This window comes from Cebus imitator, unplaced genomic scaffold, assembly GCF_001604975.1.
Source record: "Cebus imitator isolate Cc_AM_T3 unplaced genomic scaffold, Cebus_imitator-1.0 Scaffold431, whole genome shotgun sequence".
In the NCBI taxonomy this organism is placed as follows: Eukaryota; Metazoa; Chordata; class Mammalia; order Primates; family Cebidae; genus Cebus; species Cebus imitator.
The window spans coordinates 1,425,115-1,450,503 of NW_016107746.1; the positions used below are offsets into that span (position 1 = coordinate 1,425,115).

General features: G+C 34.4%; 1 protein-coding gene across 1 annotated transcript in view; it reads left to right on the forward strand.

Moving 5' to 3' along the window:
• The window catches only part of KIF20B (kinesin family member 20B), a 67,493-nt gene that overhangs the window by 10,675 nt on the left and 31,429 nt on the right, over positions 1–25,389 (forward strand). The window contains exons 7-19 of the mRNA XM_037731916.1: positions 2,300–2,336; positions 3,200–3,427; positions 4,663–4,774; positions 5,645–5,716; positions 6,114–6,260; positions 7,210–7,372; positions 7,908–8,195; positions 12,438–12,577; positions 13,497–13,635; positions 14,805–15,033; positions 16,251–16,291; positions 17,869–17,988; positions 21,628–21,781. Of these exons, the coding sequence (XP_037587844.1) occupies positions 2,300–2,336; positions 3,200–3,427; positions 4,663–4,774; positions 5,645–5,716; positions 6,114–6,260; positions 7,210–7,372; positions 7,908–8,195; positions 12,438–12,577; positions 13,497–13,635; positions 14,805–15,033; positions 16,251–16,291; positions 17,869–17,988; positions 21,628–21,781 (1,870 nt within the window). The remainder of the gene's footprint in view (positions 1–2,299; positions 2,337–3,199; positions 3,428–4,662; positions 4,775–5,644; positions 5,717–6,113; positions 6,261–7,209; positions 7,373–7,907; positions 8,196–12,437; positions 12,578–13,496; positions 13,636–14,804; positions 15,034–16,250; positions 16,292–17,868; positions 17,989–21,627; positions 21,782–25,389) is intronic.

A 25,389-nucleotide genomic window follows, 5' to 3' on the forward strand; every position in this document is an offset into this window, starting at 1 on the left:
CATTCTATGACTTGGTCTTTCATTTAGTGTATCCTAGATCTCTTCCTACTTTAAATCATGTGTCTTTTATCTGTTAAGTTATGTGTTTAACTTGTTTGTTTTAATTTTAAATCAGCTTTTAAAACTAAGTCTCCACTGATGGACATTTATGTTGTTCCTGTGTTCTACTATTTTGAACAGTGTTTCAGTGAAGAAACATTCTATTGCAAATATATTTGCTGCTAGTTTTCCCAAACTCAGGCCAAAATTGGATATTTAATAATGTCTGGCTTGATAGGTGAAAAATGGCTCACCTGAGTTACTTTATATTTCCTTAATTATAAATTAGGTGATTAGTACATCTTAGAATTTTTTCCTGTGAATTGTTACATACGTTCTTTGTCCATTTCTCTAGTATTGTTTGGCATTTTTTTCTTTTTACTGATTTGTTAAAATTTATTTAAAAAAATCAATACATTATTAATGCATTAGTTTATGGGTTGCAAATTTTCTGCCCTGATTGTGGTTTTCTTTTTTTTTAGTTTTTAGAGACAGGATCTTGCTTTATCATCCAGGTTGGATTATAGTGATGTGATCATAGCTCATTGCTGTCTTGAACTCCTGGACATAAGTGGTTCTCCTGCCCCAACTTCCTCTGAGTAGCTGAAATTATGGTTGTATCACACCACTCCTGGCTGTTTTGATTTTTTTTTAGAGATGGGGTCTTGCTATGTTGTCCAGGCTGGACTTGAACTCTTGGACTCAAGAGAATCTCTGCTCCCTTGGCCTGCCAAAGTGTTGAGATTCCATGAGCTGCCAAGCCTGGCCCATTGTGTTTTTCAGTATTCATCTACTCAACAAATTTGATTGTCACCTGTTATTTTTCCAGGCAATATTTTCAGTTTTGAGGACAAATGGTACTGCCTTTATAGAGACTGACAATAAATAAAGAGGTAATATACTGTGAGGAAGTGTTATTTTATATAAGGTGGTACCATATCAACTTTTAAAGATGAAGTTATCCTTTTTGTTTATTCCTTTTGTGCTTTCTGGATATTGTATTATGTTTTCAGACATTATTCAAGGCTGTTAAAAACTACTAATAATTTTTATAAATATTTTTAACCTATTAATGCAAATTTTTCTTTTGTAAAACATTTAGAAACCAGGGTTTTAAAGCAATGAAAAGGTGTTACCAGTGGAGTTCAAAGTTGAACCTATGACTGTGGTCTCTGAAAGTAAAATAGTATTTTAACAAAATTTATGGAGATTGGTGGATAACGGCATAGCCAATTCATAGAGGAAATTAAAATCATTAGTAATGAAAAAATTTTTTTGCTGGGCACGGAGGCTTACGCCTGTAATCCCAGAACTTTGGGAGCCTGAAGGCAGGTGGATCACTTGAGGCCTGTAGTTTGAGACCAGCCTGGCCAACATAGTGAAACCCTGTCTCTACTAAAAATACAAAAAATTCGCTGGGCGTGGTGGCTCACACTTGTAGTCCCAGCTGCTTGGAAGGCTGAGGCAAGAGAATCACTTGAATCCAGGAGGTGGAGGTTGCAGTGAGCCCAGATTGTGCCACCGCATTTTAGCCTGGGCAACAGAGCAAGACGCTTGTCTCAAAAAAAAAAAAAAAAAAAAAAAATCCTAACAAATTATCCAGTTAAAACAAAATATTATTTCACCTATGAAATTATTTAAGTGTTAAAAGAGTGAGATAACGTACTTTCATACATTGTAAATGGTTCTAGAAAGAGTTTGGCAATACTATGTTAAGAGTGAGAACTTTAAAATATTTTATATCTTTTCATCCACCAATTCAGTTTTAGTTGTATATTCTAAGGAAATGGGTTTATTTCTATTTCTAAAGAAATAATTAGAATGCAGAAGAAAATAAATGAAGTTGTTTGTCATAGTGTTGTTGCTGGCAAAACTTGGTAAATAATTTAGATGTTTAATAATAAGAGAATAATTCAGTCATTTCACATCTGTTATATAGCCATCAAATGTTGTAAACAATTTTTGATTATGGGGCTAAAAAGCTTACAATGTAAGAATGGGGAAAAGAATAGAAGGGAAATATATTAAAATATTAATAGTAACCAGAGTGGCAGGGATTATACATAATATTCTTTTTCATAGTTCTCTGTATTTTTCCATCAAACTATATTATTTAACTAGGAAAAATTAAAGAATTCATTGAATTGAGTGGATGAAAGATTGTGATTTGGTGGAGATATATTTGGATAGATAATTAATATCTTGATTAACCTTAACTAAAATGTTTTTTTAATTTTTTAAATCAATCTTTCTTTTTTAGGTTACTTTGCATAATGACAGTAATGATACTCTTTATGGTAAGGTTTCCTTGCTCACTCATCTTTGCTATGTTGATCATATGAAGTACGTTTGAGAAGCTTTTAATTTTTAAATCACTTCCTGATGTTTTATTTTTATTATTAAAATATTTTTAGGCCAGGTGCGGTGGCTCATGCCTGTAATCCTAGCACTTTGGGAGGCCGAGGCTGGATCGAGACCATCCTGGCCAAAATGGTGAAACTCTATCTCTGCTAAAAATACAAAAATTAGCTGGATGTGGTGGTGTGCACCTAGAGTTCCAGCTACTTTGGAGGCTGAGGCAGGAAAATCGCTAGAACCTGGGAGGTGAAGGTTGCAGTGAGCTGAGATCACGCCACTGCATTCCAGCCTGGCAACAGAGCAAGACTCCGTCTCAAAAAAGAAAAAAAAATTTTAAAAATTGTATTTACTTATTTGTTTTTTGTAGACCTCTTCTGTGATTACTAAGAATTTAATTTCTATAAATGACATAGTTGGTAATACTGGGAAAATGATGCATATTTATATGAAATGTCAGTCATTGTCATGTTTTGTTTGTATTAAATATTGCAGATATTCCTTTTACTGGTTACAATTTTAATATTGAATTTGAGAGACACTTGTTTGTCTTTTACATTTAATTTCTATTGGTTCATTAACATATTTTCAAAAAGAAAGGAAGGATAAGAAGTAGTCTAACTTTGGTTAATCCAAATATTACTTATATCTTCCTTTGTTACAAAAAATATTGAACATAGATGGTCAAAAGATCAAGCATACTTGGTTTTTCAAGTCTGGGAATTGATCTATACTTTGGTCACATTTTTAGTCAGTTGCTTACTAAGGTGATTATTGTTTTTTCTTTTTTTTCTTTTTTTTGTAGGAAGTTTAACACACTCTTTGAATGTCTCAGAATTTGAAGGATCCATGAAAGATTGTGAACAAGCTCGTTTGAATATGGCTAATAATATAAAATTTTCTGTGTGGGTTTCTTTCTTTGAAATTTACAATGAGTGTATTTATGATTTGTTTGTTCCTGTATCGTCTAAGTTCCAAAAGAGAAAGATGCTGCGCCTTTCCCAAGATATAAAGGGCTATTCTTTTATAAAAGGTATACTAATGAATATTTTTATTTCATTGCTCCAAAGTTCCCTCCCTGGGCTTTGTGATAGCTGTAGGAAAGCAGACAGGAAATTGAAAATTGTAACACTAACTATTAACATTAAGAGAAGAAGAGAATTTTGTGCTTTGGAAGTATGTTTTGGTATATTTATTAAACGAATATAAAAGGGTCTATTTTGGTATTGTATTTGCTTGAGTATCATTAGTTGGATTTGTGGTGATGGAAAAAGCTGTGTATGGTTATATTCACATAATTCTCCTGCTTTGTAACAGTGTCCAAATTTTGGTGCTATGAAATGTTACTGTCCTTCCAGAGTGATTTTTCTAACCTTTTGAAACAATTACTCACAGCCGGAAATACATGTTAATAACATCATGACTCAGTACCTACATGCATGTATATATATGCATATGGAATATTTACAACTCAAAAAGTTTTGTTAATTATACTTTTACTACAAGGAATGTGCTGTGATATTTTCTGTATTCTATGTCATTTCTATAAAATGCTGGCCAGATGCAGCAGTTCACATCTGTAATCCCAGGACTTTGGGAGGCTGAAATGGGTGGATCACTTGAGCTCAGGAGTTCGAAACCAGCTTGGGCAACAGGGCAAAACACCATCGGTACAAAAAATACAAAAATTATCCTGGCATGGTAGCATGCATCTGTAATCCCAGCTACTCAGGACACTGAGGCAGGAGGATCACTTGAGTCTAAGAGATCGAGGCTGTAGAGAACCATGGTCATGCCTTTACACTCTTGGCTGGGCAACAGAGTGAGACCCTGTCTCCAAAAAACAAACAAACAAAATAAAAATACTGGTCATGATTCAATAGATTTGATTTTATGATTCGCTAATAAATTACAATCTTGAGTGTTTAATAGCTAGGTAGTTTTATAGGTTTAATCTATATTGTATTTTGCCTCTCCTTTTTTCCCCTAGTGTCTAATTCTAAGGAATTGTTACTGTATTTAATTTTCCCTTTGGCAGATTCTGTTGAAAAACATTTACTTCGTGTGTTTGCGTAATTTAAATACTAGAACATTGTTATAATCTCCTCTCGTATGTCCTGAAATAGCTGAATTGACTCTAGCTAGGATGTGTTGTTAGAAGAAAGATTTCATTATATGTCACTAGGAAAAGACTTTGAAAGAGATTACACTGTAGAACACATTGTTTGTTTCAACAAAGTAATATATAATCCTCTTTATTTTTTAAAGATCTACAATGGATTCAAGTATTTGATTCCAAAGAAGCCTATAGACTTTTAAAACTAGGAATAAAGCACCAGAGTGTTGCCTTCACAAAATTGAATAATGCTTCCAGTAGAAGGTAAAGAATAAACTCTGTAAGAGTAAACTCCTGTCACACATGGTATTCTATGCTAATTTAAATACAGCTAATTTTAGATTAAAGTGGGCAGTAAGTTCGCTCATGTTAAATAAATTCATATGGCATAAACAATATTTTGCAAACTAAATAACACTAAAAACATTTATCAATACTGTTTTCTACCCTGTCAGTAGGTTTATTAATTTATAGGAAGTCTCTCAGGTATTTTTACTCTTTCTTTATGTCAGTATCTAAGCTTAGTATTTTTGGAGTTGCTAATAATGGTGTCCTTTTCTCTGGATCTTTCTCACTTATCCTGTGAATACTATATATATACTGAGTGAGGCTATAATCTCAAGGGGTTAAGGAAAGATGTTTTTGATGGGATTGGAAAATGAGAAGCAAAGGAAATCAGTTTAAGCAATGAGATAATTAAACAGGCCTTTTCTTAAGAGAGAAAGAGCCCTATTCCAGTAGTTGGGCATGGGACAATACAAGATACGGATCTATAGGTCAAATGTATGCTTTGCTTTAGGTATATTTTCAGAATGTTAGCTGTACATAATACCATTTTAACTAATATTTTTTCAAACAAATTGTGACTTTATTATAAATGGTGTTATTAGAAGTTGGACTGCCAAGAGGAGATAATTTGAGGGATTTAGGGCTAGGCAAAAGATATGATTTTAGGCATTTGGATATGTAGGTGACAGAACACTGGGCTGAAATATCTAGCAGCTAGTTGGAAAATGCAATGGTGGACTGTAGTTAATACTAGGGTAAAAATAAGGTTGGCTTGGATATTTGCCATTGCTATTTAGAATGCAGAATTTAAAAATGTAAAGATAACATTTGATCTTTGTATTTCAGCCACAGCATATTCACAATTAGAATATTACAGATTGAAGATTCTGAAGTGTCTCGTGTAATTCGAGTCAGTGAGTAAGTTGAATATTCTTTTTTGTTTGTTTTTGCTTTTGAGATGGAGTCTTGCTGTGTCACCCAGGCTGGAGTGCAGTGGCACAATTTCAGCTCCCTGAAACCTCTGTTTCCTGGGTTCCAGTGATTCTCCTACCTCAGCCTCCCGAGCAGCTGGGCTTACAGGCGTGTGCCACCATGCTTGGCTAATTTTTGTATTTTTGGTAGAGACAGGGTTTCACCATGCTGGCCAGGCTGGTCTCAAACTCCGACCATGTAATCCACCCACTTTGGCCTCCCAAAGTCCTGGGATTACAGGTGTGAGCCACCACGCCCGAACAAGTATTCTTTAAATGGTAATTATTCATAACTGTTCTGAAGAACTTTTAAAGTAATTTTGTTGTTGTTGTTATTAATTCAGATTATCTTTATGTGATCTCGCTGGTTCAGAACGAAGCATGAAGACACAGAATGAAGGTGAAAGGTTAAGGGAGACTGGGAATATCAACACTTCTTTATTGACTCTAGGAAAGTGTATTAATGTCTTGAAGAATAGTGAAAAGTCAAAGTAAGTGTTTCTGAAAATGTTACTAGCATATTAAATATTATAGTATTTAAACTTTCAACTTCTTTATTAGGAAGTTATTTTTTGATTTTTAACCTGTATCTTATGTAATGACTGTGTATGGATTGTGATTAAAGTACTTAAGAGGGGTTGGATTAAAGAAAATGATAGGAATGTCAGTTGATGCCAATAACTCTTCAAGAAAAGTCAGTATTTTCCATGGCAGGCACTGTAAGTGAGAAGCTTCTAATGCTGGTTTAAAATCTAAAACCACTTTATTAATGCATTGTGTGTGGTCCTAGATGCAATAGATTTTTGCATTAGTTAGCATTTTAGACTGAGTAAATAAAAATCAGCCTTCATCATTTCTAGTTAAGGTGTTTCAGGACATCTCTTGACAGTTGCTCTATACTAGGGAACATAACCAGTTAAATGTGATTTTCTTTGTATTTTACATAGTGGGTTATTGTTAGTAAGTAGCAGCAGTTAAAGCAAACAGCCAGGCATGGTGGTTTATGCGTATAATCCCAACACTTTTGGAGGCCAAGGCAAGAGGATTACTTGAGCCCAGGAGTTCAAGACCAGCCTCATCTCTACTAAAAATAAAAATAAAAAATTTACCAGATGTGGTGGCAGACACCCACAGTCCCAACTACGCTGGAGGCAGAGGCAAGAGGATCGCTAGAGCCTAGGAGGTTGAGACTGCAGTGAGCTATGATTGTGCCACTGTACTCCAGTCTGGGTAATCAAGCTAGACCCTGTCTCAAAACAGAAATAAAAACAAACAAGAAAAAAGAAAACTGAGAGGGACTATTACATTTGGAACTAATCACTAATGTAAAGTTTAATTTCATGATAGGTGGATTAATTATTTCTTTGTAAAATTTGTTAGCACCGTGACTTCATGAGATTTGTTTTAACTTACAATGTTTTTTGAAAATTTTTTTCATAGGTTTCAACAGCATGTGCCTTTCCGGGAAAGTAAACTGACTCACTATTTTCAAAGCTTTTTTAATGGTAAAGGGAAAATATGTATGATTGTCAACATCAGCCAGTGTTATTTAGCCTATGATGAAACACTCAATGTATTGAAGTTCTCAGCCATTGCACAAAAAGTAAATATGTATTTTATTAAGCCTCTTATTATTAGAATATTGTTTTTCTTGAAATAAATATTTTAGACTTAATACAGTAAGCCTAAAAGATAACTGAAAATTAAAAATGTAAGTATTTGACCAAGTAGGAAGACATGAAAAAGGATTGAAGGTTGCCCATGCTAGGATTAAAATGACCTTTAGTAATGAGTTAATAATAAACATCAGTTAGAAATTTATGAGTATTTTTGGAATGAATTGTGTTTTTGCCATTCATCTGGTTCATTTAGTACTCCTAGGTAATTGGAAAACCCTCTGCAAAGATTAATACTAAGAACTTAGCCCAGGAAGGTAGATTATTTCTCTAGTTTACATATGTAAAGTTTTTTCCTATCAGAATGTTCATTTAGGGATGCTAGTTCCTGTTGGTATGTTTGTTTGAATAGTTTTTCCTTTAATGCTGAGGTTTTTTTGACTTAAATTTTTAAAATAATCATTTTCTAGTGGACAATTCTTGTCTTTTCTGTTTTAAAAGTCACATTGACTATTTTAACAGGTTTGTGTTCCAGACACTTTAAATTCCTCTCAAGAGAAATTATTTGGATCTGTCAGATCTTCTCAAGATGTATCACTAGACAGTAATTCGGATAATAAAATATCAAATGTAAAAAGAGCCACCATTTCATGGGAAAATAGTCTAGAAGATTTGGTGGAAGACGAGGATTTGATTGAGGAGCTAGAAAACGCTGAAGATACTAAAAATGTGGAAAGTGAACTTGTTAATGAAGATCTAGATAAAACATTAGAGGAAAATAAGGCATTCATTAGCCACGAGGAGAACAGAGTATGTATTAAGAACTCATACTTCTATGCTTGCCTTTTTATTCTGAAGTTAAGGTTAAATCTTATGGCTCTCGTCAGTTTTTTTCAACAATACACTGAAGTCTTTGTGTTCAACTTTTATTTTGAAAAATTTCAAACCTGTAGAAAGACTAGTACAATGAATACTCATTTACTCTTCACCTGGATTCTCCAGTTATCATTTTATAAGTATGCAGATACACAGTTTTTGGCCTGTACTATGTGAAAATACGATCCAGACATAATGATACCTTACAACTAAATATTTGAACATATATTTTCTAAGAATATGGACATTTTGTCATGATAACAAGACCATGAAATTTTCATATTCAAGAAATTTAACACTGATACACTAATATATCCTCATATACTGTTTGTATTCAGATTTCTCCAGTGTTCCCATATGTTCTTTATAGCCATTTTGTTTTTGTCTGCAGCCAGAGTTAACACATTGCTTTTGATTCTTGTGTTTCTTCAGTCATTTCTGATCTAGCATTGATATTTTTGAAAAGTGGGTGCTAGTTTTCTCATAGAATACCTGCAGCCTATATTTGTCTGATTATTTCTTCATGATTGAGGTTTAATACATTAAGAAAGCATTTTATATAGGTTAAGTTGTGAATTTCCCATCGAATCACACCAAGAGCCACATGATGTCTGATTTTTCCATTCTTAGAGCTGCTAAGTTTTGTTCACTTGGTTAAGATACAGTATTTCAAATCTTTATTTTAAAAGCGTATTATCTATGGGGTGATACTTATAGACCATGTGAGTATCCTTTTTCTAAGTGATTTTATGTATTCCATCAGACTTTTAGTTTGCAATCTCAAGTACAAGTGCTAAAAATACCTACCAAGTACCTATGATCCCATATCTTCAAAAACAGAAATTGTTTGTTATCTTGTTTTTATGACAAATAAATAAGATTTAACAGTTGTTGTTTTAGCCTCTGTCCAATTATATATTTATTTATTTATTTATATTTGAGACGGAGTCTCACCCTGTTCCCCAGGCTGGAGTGCAATGGCAGGATCTCAGCTCACTGCAACCTCTGCCTCGCTGGTTCAAGCGATCTCCTGCTTTAGCCTCCTGAGTAGCTGGGATTATAGGTGCACGCCGCCATGCCCAGCTAATTTTTTTTTGTATTTTTAGTAGAGACGGGTTTCACCATTTTGGCCAGGCTGATCTCAAACTCCTGACCTCGTGATTTGCCCGCTTCGGCCTCCCAAAGTGTTGGGATTACAGGCGTGAGCCACTGCATTTGGCCACCCATTCCCCTCTTTAATTGGCTATAACTCCGTGAGTATACATGGAGTCCTCTTACCAGTGCCTGAGGAACACTAGTAGACCCGTGTTCATGGGTATGCTTTAATGGTCTTGACATATCACATATCACAGTACCCTTTTGGATTGTAAAAGTACAAGTAGATGGATGATATATTGGGTTAAATATTCATTTTAATAATTTACTTTCATGTCCCTGAAAGCGATTATTGAACATATGTTTGGAAACAAGAATGATAGCTTCAGATGTAGTACAAGTCTCAGTTTATCTGCTCACTGTGTGATTAGACCTTATTACTTTGTCTTTTGTAATGTATTAAATAGTACCTCCTGCAGTGACAAAAGGGAGCCATTAATAGTCTAGATTGGCTGGTGTACTGGTTCACACCTGTAATTCCAGCACTTCGGGAAGCTGAGGTAGGAGGATTGCTTGAGCGCAGGAGTTTGAAACCAGCCTGAGCAACATAGTGAGACCCCATTTCTACAAAAAATAAAACAATTAGCCCATGACGACACATACGTCTAGTCCCAGATACTTGGGAGGCTGCAGTGGGAAGATTGGTTGAGCCCAGGATTTCTAGGCAGCAGTGAGACATAACTGCGTCACTGCACTCTGGTCTGGGTACCAGAGTGAGACCTTGTCTTAAAAACAGACAAACTAAAAAACCCAGTTTTACTCTTTTTCATCTCAAACTTGAAATTTTTATATAATGTTGGTTAGTAAAATTTCTGAAATTACTAGAAATATTTAATGCTATAGTTTGCAATGGATTATATAGTGCAAATGCATATCTTATAACATTGACTAGATATTTTAAGGAAATTCATCAAGATGTTGTCTAATATTTGACATTTAAAAATCAACATAATTAGGTGTTGCATGCTTTGTTTTATTTTTTTTCTTTTAGAGATAAAGTTTTGCTCTGTCTCCTAGGCTGGAGTGCGATAGTATAGTCATTGGCTCACTGCTACTTGGAAATCCTGGGCTGAAGTGATCCTCCTGCCTTAGCCTCCTGAGTAGCTGGGACTGCAGACGCATGCTACCACCCCTAACTAATTTTTAAAATTTTTTTGTAGAGATGAGGTCTTGCTCTATTGCCCAGGCTGATCTTGAACTCTTGGGCTCAGACAATCCTCCTGCTTTGCAAAGCGCTGGGATTACAGATGTGAGCCACTATGCCCAGCCCTTTATTCACATTTTAATGAGAGGATTGGGACTTTTAAAAACCATTGTAAAATACCTTGATATTAGCATACATGTACTTAAATTCATTTGGCAATAATAGCCTGAATATTTTTCAGCAACAAGTTAATCAGATGCTAACAATGTTAAAACCTAATTATTGAAAACTATTAAACTCCCAGGGTTTTTCCACATTCATTCTGATTTTTCCTTCAGTAGTTATTATTTATTGTTTTACACAGAAAGTGTGTAGCTGTTTAAAATTATTAAAGTAGTATTATGTATAGTAGAGTGAAAAAGAAAATTTAAATATAAAGATCTCTCAAATCTACCACCCAGTGATAATGGATTTTTATTACATATTACTGTTTTGTAACCTGGTATTCTTTATATAAAAATAAATTGTGAAAAGTATGAATTATTAATATAGGTTGGCTAGGCATGGTGGCTCATGCCTGCAATCCCAGCACTTTGTGAGGCCGAGGCAGGCAGATCATCAGAAGTGTGAGACCAGCCTGGCCTACATGGTGAAACCGTGTCTCTACTGAAAATACAAAAATTAACCAGGCATGGTGGCAGGCTCCTGTAATCCTAGCTGCCTAGGAGGCTGGAGCAGGAGAATCGCTGGAACGTGGCGGGGCAGAGGCTGCAGTGAGCTGAGATTGTACCATTGCACTTCAGCCTGGGCAACAGAGCAAGACTCTGTCTCAAAAAAAAAAAAAGAAAGAAAGAAAAAGAAAAGTTGGAATTATTAGTATAGGTTATCATTATTGATTACAATGGTTTACTGTATGATAGTACCATAATTGAACCAATCCCTTAAGTTTGGTTAATTTGGATTCACTTTTTCTTTATTTAAACACAACTATTACCACAGAACAACAGTACGGTGATCAGTGTTCATACAGCCAGAATATGGGTTTGGGTCATTTATAATTATTTCTTTAATATAAATTCTTAGAGGCAGAGTTTCAAAGTCAGGCTATCTATAGAACTGTTTTCAAATAAAGTTTGAAAGATCCGTAGCTTAGAGTTTATTGTTTAATTTGTTCAGTAGCTTTAATTAGAAACATTAAAAAGAATATGAAGCTGTTTTTGTAATGCTACAATTTATGTTATAAATGTATACTGGTCATGTTTTATTTGTTGCTTTATATATTGTACATTTTTCATGATTATGTGTTTCAAAGGCTATAGAATTGCTGCTGACATCTGGATAGTTATAACGGCCTAATAAGATAAGTTTATGTAACATCTTTCTTTGACAGATTGGTTAGTGGGTGTTCTTAACAACTTTTCTGCTGTATACAATCCTTGGGCTTTAGACTTTTAGAGGCCACTTTTAAACTAAACTTTTAGCATTTACCAGAGATCTGATCCTTATGTTCCCCACCTATGAAATATGGATGATGCCAAGCTCACAGAAAGTTGTATGGATTAAATGAAACAAATATGGAACTCCCCAGAGTCGTTCTTGATAGATAATAAATGCTCAAATTATACTTATTTCTTAGTGTAACTACACAGTGAGCCATTTCAGTTACCAAAGGTCTATTTCTAAAAAGTGGAGAGGGCAACCTGATTTTTCAGATTAATGAATCTCTGCAAATGTATAATTTTTGCAGAGAAAACATTGTCACTATTAAAAAGGACACATAATTGACTAAATGAAAAGTTTAATTTTTTGAACAGTTGGATGGTATTTCTCTTGGGATATATTTATTCTTTTATAAGATTTTTTTACACATATTACAGAAACTGTTGGACTTAATAGAAGACTTGAAAAAAAAACTGATAAATGAAAAGAAGGAAAAGTTAACATTGGAATTTAAAATTCGAGAAGAAGTTACACAGGAGTTTACTCAATATTGGGCTCAACGGGAAGCAGACTTTAAGTAAGTTATTTATTTCATGTCCAGGTAAAAATTGAGGATTTTATTTACTTTTTAAGTTTATTTGACTTAACTTACTTGTTTTCATATTAGGTGGCTTCTGAATTGCGATCTTTTTATACAAGCTCGAAAATAGTTGTTACTGGTCTGGTGTGGTGGCTCATGCCTATAATCCCAGCACTTTGGGAGGCCTAGGCGGGTGGTCAGGAGGTTAAGACCAGCTTGGCCAATATGGTGAACCCCCGTCTCTACTAAAAATAGAAAAATTAGCTGGGTGTGCTGGTGTGTGCCTGAAGTCCCAGCTTCTTGGGAGGCTGAGGCATAAGAATCTCTTGAACCTGGAAGGTGCAGATTACAGTAAGCTGAGATTGTGCCACTGCATTCCTGCTTGGGTGACAGAGTGAGACTCTGTCTCAGAGAGAAAAAAAAAAGAAAAGGTTATAGCTGTTACTAATCCCATGCATGGTTATGTACATTTTCTTTCTTTCTTTTTAAAATTTTAGCCTTAATTTTATTTTTTGAGATGGAGTCTTGCTCTGTCACCCAGACTGGAATGCAGGGGTGCGGTCTCGACTCACTGCAAACTCCACCTCCCAGGATTTTGCCATTCTTCTGCCTTAGCCTCTCCTGCCTTAGCATCCGGAGTAGCTGGGATTACAGGCACGTACCACCATACCCGGCTAATTTTTGTGTTTTTAGTAGAGTCAGGGTTTCACCATGTTGGCCAGCTTGGTTTCCAACTCCTGGCCTGAAGTGATCTACCTACCTCAGCCTCCCAAAATGCTGGGATTACAGGTATGAGCCACTGCGCCTGGCCTAAATTTTCTTTTAATCTGTAATATACTTAATCTTAGATGTTTAAAACAGAAACACAAAGTAGTTTCTTTTCTGTTTTTTAATGGGCTTCATTTGTATTATGAAGGGAAACTCTGCTTCAAGAACGAGAGATATTAGAAGAAAATGCTGAACGTCGTTTGGCTATCTTCAAGGATTTGGTTGGTAAATGTGACACTCAAGAAGAACCAGCAAGAGAGGTTTGTGCCATGAAAGTTGAAACTCAGGTTTGTTAATTGAAATATTTAAATATATCCAATGAGGTTTTGGTTCCAGGGTTTAGTGTACCACATCAATGATGAGAAATATCAGGTAGTTTAGAATTAAAACGATGCTTAGTGTTGTAACTTTATTATAATTAGGCATGTTTTGTTAGGAATCTAAGCAAAAAGAATTTAAATGTAGTAGTTGGTCTTTGAAAAATTTATAACTCTGTTATATTTGTATCTTATGTTGGTATTGCTTGAAACATTGTATTGTCGGCAGATAGATTCTTTTTTGCTATTATTATTCTATATTCTATGATTATAGAATAGCCCCCTCAGATTTGTCTTGCTTAACATTTTTAAATAAAAAATATTTTAAAGGTATAAGAGACCTAAGAGGTCATTTACTTGCTGTTCTGATTAAAACAAAAATGTTTATATGTAAAATGGTTGCTCTTACTGGGCAACTACCATTTCCTACTCTTTTAAAATTTTGTTTATTTGTCTATTTATTTATTTATTTATTATAGTTTTAGAGATAGGGTCTTAATGTGTTGCCCAGGCTGATTTTGAATTCCTGGCTTCAAGCAGTCCTCCTGCCTCACCCTCCCAAGTGGCTGAGATTACAGGTGCATGCCACTGTGCTCAGCTTATTCTCTATTTGTAATGTAAGGAAAGTTATCCTTTTCTGCTGCTTCCACTGAAGCTGAAATTGATCAGCTTTTTTGGGGGAGTTGTTTGTTTCTGTTTTTTAATCACTCAGCTCAGGGGTCTGTGACAGTGATGTCCAGACTTCTGTCAAACCTTACATATCCTTGACATGTGTTGGGATTGACTGAGCTGTGAAAATGGAGGTTTGTTTCATGTACTATCCCAACAAAGCATTTTAAGGCTCATTATGTAATTGGAACTATACCTGAACTAGATAATAATAGTTGTTCTATAATGACTTGTCACAGTTTGTAACATTGTTTTTATGAGAAAATATGCCTCATGGTCTATACAACAGGAAATAAATAATAGAATACAGTGTTTTCGTAATTGGAGATGCTTCTATATAATTTATTTTCAAGAATTTGAAGTGGTGAATTTTTTGCTTTTTTAAAAAAACTGTCTTAAGTTAGATGGTACCACATGTAAAGGGTGAACTCTACTGTTAATATTAGGCATGTGGTTTTTGCTATTTTTAGGAAGCACATAATTATGTAGGATTTGAAGATATTATTGATTCTCTTCAAGATAATGTCGCTGATATTAAGAAACAGGCTGAAATTGCTCACTTATATATTGCATCTCTTGCTGACCCCCAGGAAGCTATTGCTTGCTTAGAACTAAAGTTTAATCAAATTAAAGCTGAATTAGCTAAAACCAAAGAAGAATTAATCAAAACCAAAGAAAAGCTAAAAAAGAAGGAAAATGGTAAGTGGATATATTTTACCTCTATTTAGATATTGTAAACACATTAAAAATACTCTTGGTAAGTATAAAAGATTTATGTAGCTCATTTACCATACTGACCAGAAAATTCTTTCATCTAGGTAACGTATTTTAGTATTTTACCATTTGTATGACTTTGTAGTAATTTATTACTAAAAATGTTTTTTGACCTTCATTTATTTTGTACCAATATTGTTAGAAAATGAGCTTCTCAACAACAAAAAATCAAACCAAGTATTAACTTTATAAAAAGTAAAGCTGTAAATTTTGTTACAGATTCTTTTTTTTTTTTTAATGACAGTGTCTTGCTGAGTGAGTGGTGGGTGACATCACAGCATCACAGCTTACTGCAACCTTCTCCTGGGCTCAAGCGATCCTCCCAGCCTCAGCCTCCCAAAATGCTGGGATTATAGGCCCGAGCCATTCTGTGCCTGGCCTTGTTCTATATTCTTTATGAACTCTCGCAGTTTAGAAGATTAACTCTTGGGGTAGAGTAACTACTGTGGAGTTGTTTAAAGCAATTTGTTAGATTGATGCTTCAGTCTAACTAGGAGGACATTTTTTTTTTCTTTTTTTCTTTCTTCCTTTTTTTTTTTTTTTTTTTTTTTAAAGACAGGGTCTCACTCAGTCATCCAGGCTGGAGTGCAGAGGCATGATCATGGAAACTGCAGTTTCCACCTCCTGGGCTCAAGTGATCCTTTCACCTCAGTCTCCTGAGTAGCTTGAACTACAGACATGTGCCACCATGCTGAGGGCATTTTATATACAGATATAGAATTGTTTATAATATCTGCATTTTAAGAATTAGTTGCAATAACTGCCCTGGTCTCTGCCCTTTCTTGTATGAAACAAGATGGGTAGAAAATCACATGTAAGTGGTGCCTTTGCATTATGAAATGTACTAAAAAGGCACTAGCTTCTTTTCTTCTCTGATGTTATGCCAGTTCTTTACTATTTAGCATATGCCACCTATTTTTATCCTAAGTTTTAAAAGTGGCTTTTCTCTGGAACATTACCCTGTTGTGGTTGAATTAGCAGATTTTAAAAAATGAATAGGGTGTGCTTCTAGTGCCATCAAAATCCTTTTTATTGAACGTAACAGTTAAGTGTTACTACAGCAGCATATGTTTCATAGTTATTCAGTGATATGTATTTTTAGATGCTTAGATATTTATTTTCAATATTCTTTACTTTTTCAGAATCAAATTCATTGATTCAAGAGCTTGAGACATCTAATAAGGTAATGCTTTAAGCTTTATTTTGACTTGATAAGGTATTAACAAAGGGATATGAATGATGACCAGATATGTTTCTTTTAAAAAATAAGTAAAGAAACAGTAATGTAGTTGTCTCTTGGTGTGCATGGGGGATTGGTTTTCTTCTGTTATTTTTTCTCTTCTTTTCTGGCTTGGTTCTCCTTATTTTAACTTACATTTATCCTTTCAAAAAGCTGAATATTTTAAAATATGATCAGATATAAATAATTCAAGATCTTGGTATCTTAGTATCCAGTATTTAAAGACCTAAAGAACTAACTAAAATTGCATAACTATTTAGACAATTCTTATCTTGTATTTTTTCTGCTTATGAAAATAGTAGACACTAGTTGTACCTATTTAATTATATTAAGTAATATAAAATAGAAAATAAAAAGGTTCCCATAATATTCCTCCTAAATTTAAAACAAAACAAAACCAAGTTGCTTGGAAGCTCTTTAAACTGTTACTTTATATATGTATTTATATTTATAGAACACTTAACATTTACCAGACATTCTTTTAAATGCTTTTTATTAACTCATTTAAGTGTTAGAGCAACTTTATTATGTGGATGCTGTTAGTATTTCCTGTTTTTTACAGAGACATTAAATAACTTGCCCAGGGTGACATACGGTTTTTTTGTTTTTGTTTTTGAGACAGAGTCTGGCTCTGTTGCTCAGGCTGGAGTACAGTGGTGTGATTTTGGCTCCTGCAACCTACACCTCCCACGTTCAAGTGATTCTCTTGCCTCAGCCACCTGAGTAGCTGGGGTCACAGGTGGCTGCCACCACACCTGGTTAATTTTTGTATTTTTAGTAGACCAGGTTTCACCATGTTGGCCAGGCTGGTCTTGAACTCCTGACCTCAGGTGATCTGCCCACCTTGGCCTCACAAAGTGCTGGGATTACAGGCGTGAGCCACTGTATGTGGCCCAGGGTGACATATTAAAAGGTATAGAAGCTAGGATTCGAGCCCAGGCAGTCTTGCTCCAGATTCCTCTTATATGCTGTATAGCTTCTCTTTTCTTTGTATCTATCTATCTATCTGTCTGTCTATCTATATCTGTCTATCTTATGTATGTAATTTTTTTTTTTTTATTGAGACGGAGTCTTGCTCAGTCACCCAGGCTGGAGTGCAGTGACACTATCTCTGCCCACTGCATCCTCTGCCTCCTGGGTTCAAGCGATTCTCCTGCCTCAGCCTCCCAGTAGCTGGAATTACAATGCCTGGCTAATTTTTTTTTTTTTTTTTTATTTTTGGTAGAGATGGAGTTTCACCATGTTGGCCAGGCTGGTCTCGAACCCCTGACCTCAAATGATTTGCCTGACCTGGCCTCCCAAAGTGCTGGTATTACAGATGTGAGCCACCGTGCCCGGCCTATATATGTAATTTTTTTAAAGGCAAAAATAAGATCATGCTGTGCATAGTGTGTTGCCACTGATTCTTTATTTAACCTTAAAATTTGGAGGAATTATCAAACTTTGCATTATTAATCCTATTTGCATTTTAGTTATCTCAAAGTTTATTCATGGAACATTACTTTTTCTTCTTTCCAAAGAAAATAATTACACAGAATCAAAGAATTCAAGAATTGATAAATATAATTGATCAAAAAGAAGATACTATGAACAAATTTCAGAACCTAAAGTTGTATATGGAAGATGGATTTAAATGCAATGTAAGAATTTAACTTTGTGTTATTAATAAATAAGATAAAAAAACATATGTTTTGCTTTAAAGGAAATAATTTAAAATGGCTTGTGCAATTAAGACTAATTTACTCAGAATGTTCCTTTACTTATGCAACATTGAACTCAATTTACTATTGTGCAAATGTGAATTTTTGAGAACTTAGAAGAGGGTGTTTGACGTCTTTGAACATACGTTCAGACTATTCTGGCAGTGCTTTGCACACGAAAAGGAGAAGAATATGTAGCCTTTGGAAGTTTAAGCCTCAGCTAGTTGGGAGAAGAGCTTTGAGGAGAAAGGAATTTAGATGTATTTCGATAACTAGATTATAATGTTTCAGGGAACTATAACATGAAATTCAGTAAAATTAGGGTTTTCTTTAGAAGCTTCCTTTTATTATACGTATTGTTGCTATTGTTTCTATGCTTAGTAGCAAGGATTTTTTTTCTAAAAAGTTATATTATGAATTGTTACATGTAAAGACTTCAAGGGTTTTTTTTTTGTCTTTCATGCAAATTTAGATACTTTCATATTCAGTTCAGCTTAGAATGATCAGCTTGTCTTTTAATCCTTTTTTTAAAAAATGGCTTTTGGTTTTCTTTTTTGGAGCTAAACTCCTTCAAATTTTTTTTATATGGAAATGGTAAAATATATGGTAATAATGTAGTAGGTTAAGTATACTTAGAGCTAACCATGTTGCTTTGTTGAAAGGTGCTTTTTTATGTCTTTTCTGTGACCAAAAGAAGTAGGTGTGGTATCTTATAAAAAGTGACTGTTGGGTTTCCTTTGTATCTTGATTGTCAACTCTAATACCCACCAACATTCCCTGAATGATCTGAACTTTAAATGGGCTTTTGATATCACAGGGTTAAATGAGAAGCATTCTAGAAGAGCACGCTGTCTAATCTCCTGTAGCAGGCCTTTCTTTTGATATTATTAGATACATTATTTAATCTCTGGCTTTTCTGTACCTGAACTGGGAGAAATATCCTAATATTTAATATGTTGATAATTAACTATTTAGTAAATAAGTAGTATTTAATAAGGTGGAGGAGCAAGAAACACTTAGGGAGTGTCCAGTGTGTGCCAGGTACTGTGCTAGATTATTGGAATTATGCAGAGTAATAAAATCTACTCCCCTAAAAATCCCTCAATAAGAAAAAAAACAACATATAGTTATAATGCAATGTGCAATGGTAGTGTGCGTGCAGGAAGCTGAGAGTAGGAGGGTAGTTAGGAAGTATTGTGTGGAGATGATAATGATTAAGTTGAGCCTTAAAGGGTGGGTAAAATCTAGCCATTTGAAAGTAGAGGAAGGGGACAGTGGTTGTCACAAGGGACAGGAAGATACACTGGCCTTCCGTGTACCAGGATCAGAGTGCACAGTCATGGAAATGAGAAATCTTTCAGTCACTGCAGGAAAATACAAACAATTGGTTGTTCAGGAAGAAAGTGTGAAGCAAGAAGAGGTGAGAAATGAGGCTAGGAGTAGTAAAATAGGATAAGATGAAAGGCCTTAAATAACTGCATTGAAGAGTTTGGGGAGGCAGTGGGGAGTCATTTTAAGCAGAGGAATAGCAAAGAGGAGTTTTTAATTTGAGTAGATGTTTTTGAAAACTTGGAGGATAGGTTTGAGATGGAATTAGACTACAGCCAGAGAGACCAGTTAGCTACTTCTTGGAACAGTTCAGCTAATAGTTGATGAGGACTTCGATTTAGGGTACTAGTGGTAGAGATTAAGGAAGAGGAAATTGATTTGTGAAGTAAGGGGATGTAAGACTTCTGAGACTTGGGGCAGTAACTTAATTGCTGGGCCTCCAGCCCTCAGAACTTTTATTTGGTTAGTCATCACATGCTTTTTGCTTTCTTTAAGTCTGATCTTTGATTTGGTAAATAAAAACAAAAAGGAAAGTCAGAGACAGATCATTTCTGGTGACTACAAAGTCAAAAGAAAATAGTTGGAAATTTCACATGGGATTATATTTATTTCTGTAGTATGTTTGTAAACCATAATATATTAGCAGTGTTTAAGGAAATAATAGTAAAAAAGCAATATTTGTAATTTAGTCCTTGCCTATAAATAAACTTTATAGATTCTAGACCTTGTTTTATCAGCTAACCTAATACAGTGTGCTAAATTTAAATTGTTCACTTAAATACATAAAACAAATGCAAAGTAGTTTGGAACTTACTTAATTGTGCTGATTAACATTTGATCTAGGATCAACAAGTTCCAGATCTTGTCTTGAGAACAAACACTTTTCCAATAATGAAAAAATTTAGTTTGAATTCTTTTTTTTCTACCCAAGCATACCCTGGGAGCAGAAAACCCTCCTTTCCATAACTGTGACTTCTGGATAGATTTTTGGTGAGGATTGTATATTTTGAAGTGGGGAAAATGACTGGGTCATTCTGATAGGTACTAAGGGTCAGGGAAGGAACAACTTGGCCTTGTTATGGAGCTGTGTCAGAGGTGTGATCTGCCTGTCGCATGATTTTGTCATTTATCAATGACGCTAAGGTACTAATTGTGATACTAATTGTGAGAAAGCATGGAGATTATTCTTTGTCACATCCTTTGTTTAGGGATAGCTAGAAAAACTTTGCTTTTTTTCTTAACCCATTACTTTATGACTTTAAAAAATTATTTTTATGTGCATCTTTTGGTAATGTTTGCTGATGTAAGTGACACTTTGGCACTCTGTTTTATCATATACTTTGTTTTTTCAAATTGATTGCCAGAAGTTTCTGCCTTTACCATACTTTTGATTACTCTATAGACTTGCACTTAAATGCTGTGTTTTACCCTTCTTCTAAGTCCGTATTATACCCTCTTTTTGGAAGTCTCCCCCCCAACCTCCCCTCACCCCATTTCTTTCCTTTTTAGAGGTAGGGTCTCATCACTCTGTTGTCCAGGCTGAAGTACAGTGATGTGACCGTGACTCACTGCAGCCTTGAACTCCTAGGCTCAAGAGATCCTTCCTTAGCCTTCTGAGTAGCTGGGACTGCAGGCATGGGCCACAACACCTGGCATTTTAATATTTTGTAGAGATGGGGTCTCACTGTGTTGCCTAGGCTGGTCTCAAACTCCTGGGCTCACAAGTAATCCTCCTGCCTCAGCCTCCCAAAGTGCTGATATTACAGGCATGAGCCCCTGTTCTTGGTTGCTACTAGCCTGTTTAAGGGAAGCAGTCTTTACTTAAAAAAAAAAAAAGTCTAAGTGAAATGTCTAGAAGCTCAGTTTTAAAGCTGTCTGTAGACTGTCTCTTCGAATATGTGTAGACTTAAAGCTAAGGTCAAAACTATTTTTCTGAAAGTTGTTAATGTTTAAGACAGTATTAATCTTTAAGAGGCTTTGGCTACAAAATAAATAGTTGAGTCTCATATTTTTCTTTCCAAGTATATTTCTGATATGACTTCAGAGATTAGTGTTCTTAGGATTCTCCAGTTATCCCCAAATGTTACTTATTTGCTAGAGCCATCAGTTATTTTAGGACAAAACTTAAGAAATAACAGAAAATGTCTCAACAAATTTGAAAAATTTTTTATGGTACACTATGTAATTTATGGTTTGTACATTTTTTGTAGCTTTCTATATGTGAATTATTTTTAACTTATTTTGCTTTAGGACAAGGCTGATACATCTTCTTTAATAATAAACAATAAATTGATTTGTAATGAAACAGTTGAAGTGCCTAAGGACAACAAAACTAAAACCTGTTCAGAAAGAAAAAGAGTGAATGAAAATGAACCTCAACAAGATGAACCACCAGCAAAGAAAGGTACTACTTCAGCTGCCAGCAGCAGGCGCTTAAGAAAGCTAGTTTCTAAACCAGTAAATAGAAAGATGCAAATAGAGGGACATTCATTTGCCTGAGGAAAAGTCTTGAGAAAATCTAAATGTCACGAATTTTTATTATGGAAAGTTATGAACTGTTTAGGGATGGGCATAGTTAAAGCTTTTATTTTAATAAATATGTTTTTAGAAATTGTGCTTTTATTGTTTATTTTGCATGTCTATGTAATAGTTTCTGTGCTTATAATAGTTAAAACTCATTTTTTTCATTTCATAAATATAGTATTTTCTGCCCAAATCCCTGCACATCATTTTGTTTTCTTACTTTGCATTCTTTATTCATTTGGAGAAAAGGATATTTTACAGTAAGACAATGAACTTAATATTACTAATAATAAATGTATGCATGCTGTATTTGAGATACCAGGAGACAGTCTGATGAAAAATAATACATGTTGAAGATTATTTTTTAAAAAATCTTTAAGAGTAAATAGGCAAGTTTGTTGTAAATATAAAGAAGGGCAAATCTTTGAATTCTAGAGGAGGTGGACTCTTTAGAATAAACTGAAAATACTGAGGAAATAAATTAGGAAAATGTAAACTGCAAACATAAGGAAAACTTCAAAAACAAACTCAGCAGCTTTTAAGAAAATACAGCAGAGATAATGCCATATTTTACCGCTTCCTCTTTGAGGCTGGAGAGACAGTGTAAATTATAGATAATCAAACCTTGTCCAGTGAGTTTGTAGAATTAGATTGCATTTGAAAAATGAAGACTTACAAATAATGGTGGTTTTTTTGTGTATACATTACTGAAGGTAAAACTAGGTAAATTCTAGATGGGATAGGGAGGTAAGAGTCCATATTTTATAGTGATTCTTTTTGGGTAGGGGCATATTCTCATTGGGGACAAATTAGTATCTTGAGAGAGCTAGGGGATTTAAATTTACCAAAAGGGGTTATAGGCCAGGCGCAGTGTCTCACAGCTGTAATCCTAGCACTTTGGGAGGCTGACGTAGGTGGATCTCCTGAGGCCAGGAGTTCGAGACCAGCTTGACCAACATGCTGAAACCCCATCTCGACTAAAAATACAAAAAATTAGCCTGGTGTAGTGGTGCATGCATGTAATCCCAGCTACTAGGGAAGATGAGGCAGGATAATTTCTTGAATCTGGGAGGCAGAGATTGCAGTGAGCTGAGATCGCACATTGCACCCCAGCTGGGGCAACGAGAATGAAACTCCATCTTAAAAAAAAAAAGCAGGGAGGTCACAGTATTTACTGAAAACAAACAATCACATAAGTATTTTCGTCTCTTCTTTATAGTAGTACCTGAAGGACCTTTCATTAATGTTTGGCTTTTCCTTTATTTTGCTCATTAGTTTCAACTGTGGTTAGTATATAGGAAAATAGAAATTCATTTATGTATGGCATGGCAGATTTCAGTTTAAAGAGCTTTTTAATGATCTCAAAGATGCTGCCTTCTTCATTGAGCAGATTCATTGCATGTGAATCCTACGGGCTACTATCATCTCACAACTAAGATGCACAAAAGCCTGTGAGAGGCAGGCTAAAACTTGGTTTGAATCTCACAACTACAAGAGGTTTGACATTTGGCTCTTAAGGAACAATTACATGCAGCAGTGCTGTCACTTAGGGGCTTTGTAATACAACAAACTGATATGTTAAGATCCCAAAGGTATTACAGAAGCCACTGTCAACTTCTAGAAATTTTCAAAAATAATAGCCCAAAACACTAATTCTCAAAATGTTGCATGTAAAATACATTTCAGACTTACCAAATGAATGAGTATCTTTAGTATTTGGTGCTAGGAATTTGCGTTTTAATAAGATCGCTGGATAATTCCTCCCAATAAAACTAGAAAATCACTGTTGTGTAAATAAATGTTTTTGAATGTTTAAACAGAGAACATTAAAATTTTAAACAAAGTTACCATAAAGTAACCAAATTAATATAACTGGAATATGTCAGATTCATGAACTTACATATCTAGAAGCAGAATAAATTACTATTGCAAAAATTATAAAGATTATGGTCTGTACAGTGATATGTCTTAGAGATAGAAAATAAGAACATGTGTGGTATAGTTAAGCTTCAAAAAAACTACATTTTATTTAGGTTTATTGTTTATGATGAGTGAGATATACGGGGTATACCATCAGGAGTTTAAAATCTAGCAGATGAGAGAGACAAACATATTTCAATAAAATATAAAGAGCTAAGATGCGTAGGATTATATTCAGGGCTCATTAAAAAGAAAACCATACAATCTACTTTTGAGAGTCAACTAGATACCAACTGAAAGTAGTAGCTTTCTTAACTACAAGGATTTCAAGCCTTATAATTGTCTTCTGCTCTTACAAATTAGTAACCCTTGTACTTTATATTATATCTGGGATCTTTAAGCATGAGCAATTTGATTCTTACATACTTGGTGAGGATACCACATAAAAATACAGGTGAATGCAACAGAAAAATGGTCAATGAGAGAGTGAATGGGGATCATGAGAACATATGAAATTGATTGTATTAAAGGAATGTGGTGTAGAAAATTCACATGCAAATTGTACCAGAACAATGTTACAAAGTCCACTTAAAAACATTATGTAAACATCAAACCATGAAGTATAACAAAACAGGAAAAAATTTCTAAAAATAAGAGATTCTTGCCTATTTTGAAGTAAGGTTTCAAGGATCTGAGACACTCATCTGACCCTTAGTGGAAATTGTATGAAAAATAAAAAGATATGTAGGTATAAATTTATGTATCTAGAAGATTGAGAATTATATTTTAAGATTTAATCATAGAACCTGTGAGGAAAGCATAATAGAATATAATAATGTATATGGGGTGAGTTTATTTGTCAGCATGAACTTAGGAATTAAATTTTAGCTAATAGTGTGTCTGTTCGGAGTATAATTTAATCTGTATTGATTATAATGGTTAAAGTTCTTATATGTATCTAACATTTACAAAGTCATTTAACTTGCATTGTGTATTAGTTCATTTTAGCTTCTTAGCATTATTCTGTAGAGTAAGTTGGTCAAGTAGGGATATCCTTATTCTGGAAATACAGATATTAAGCCTGAAAAAAGCAAACTTACGCATTTTCAATTAGTTGAATTCTTCTGTATAGATTTTTGGGTTCTATTAATAGTTAAATCTATCCAATGCACAGTGTTGTAAACTCATTTGTCATCTTGATCTTCACAACTCTGAGATAGGTGGTATGATTATTTCCATTTCACATTTGAGGAAACAGTCATAGTATGAAGCAGTTTATTGGCGGTTATCCAGCTAGTTAGGCTGTACTATATGAATTCCCAGAGTTTTAACCATTTCTCTTCTAATTTTACCTATGAAAATTTAAGGTATTCAGTTTGCCTATCACTAATATAGTAAAATCCACAATATAATTGTAGTTTAAAACCGTTCTTTAGGATATGTGATGTCTGCCTAGGGTTTCTCATTGTCATCTTCTCCCCTCTGTCCCATATTAAAATGATATTAAATAAAGATTTGTGCTAAAAAAATTTAAATAATACGGAAAGTTAGAAAATTAGAAATAGCTGG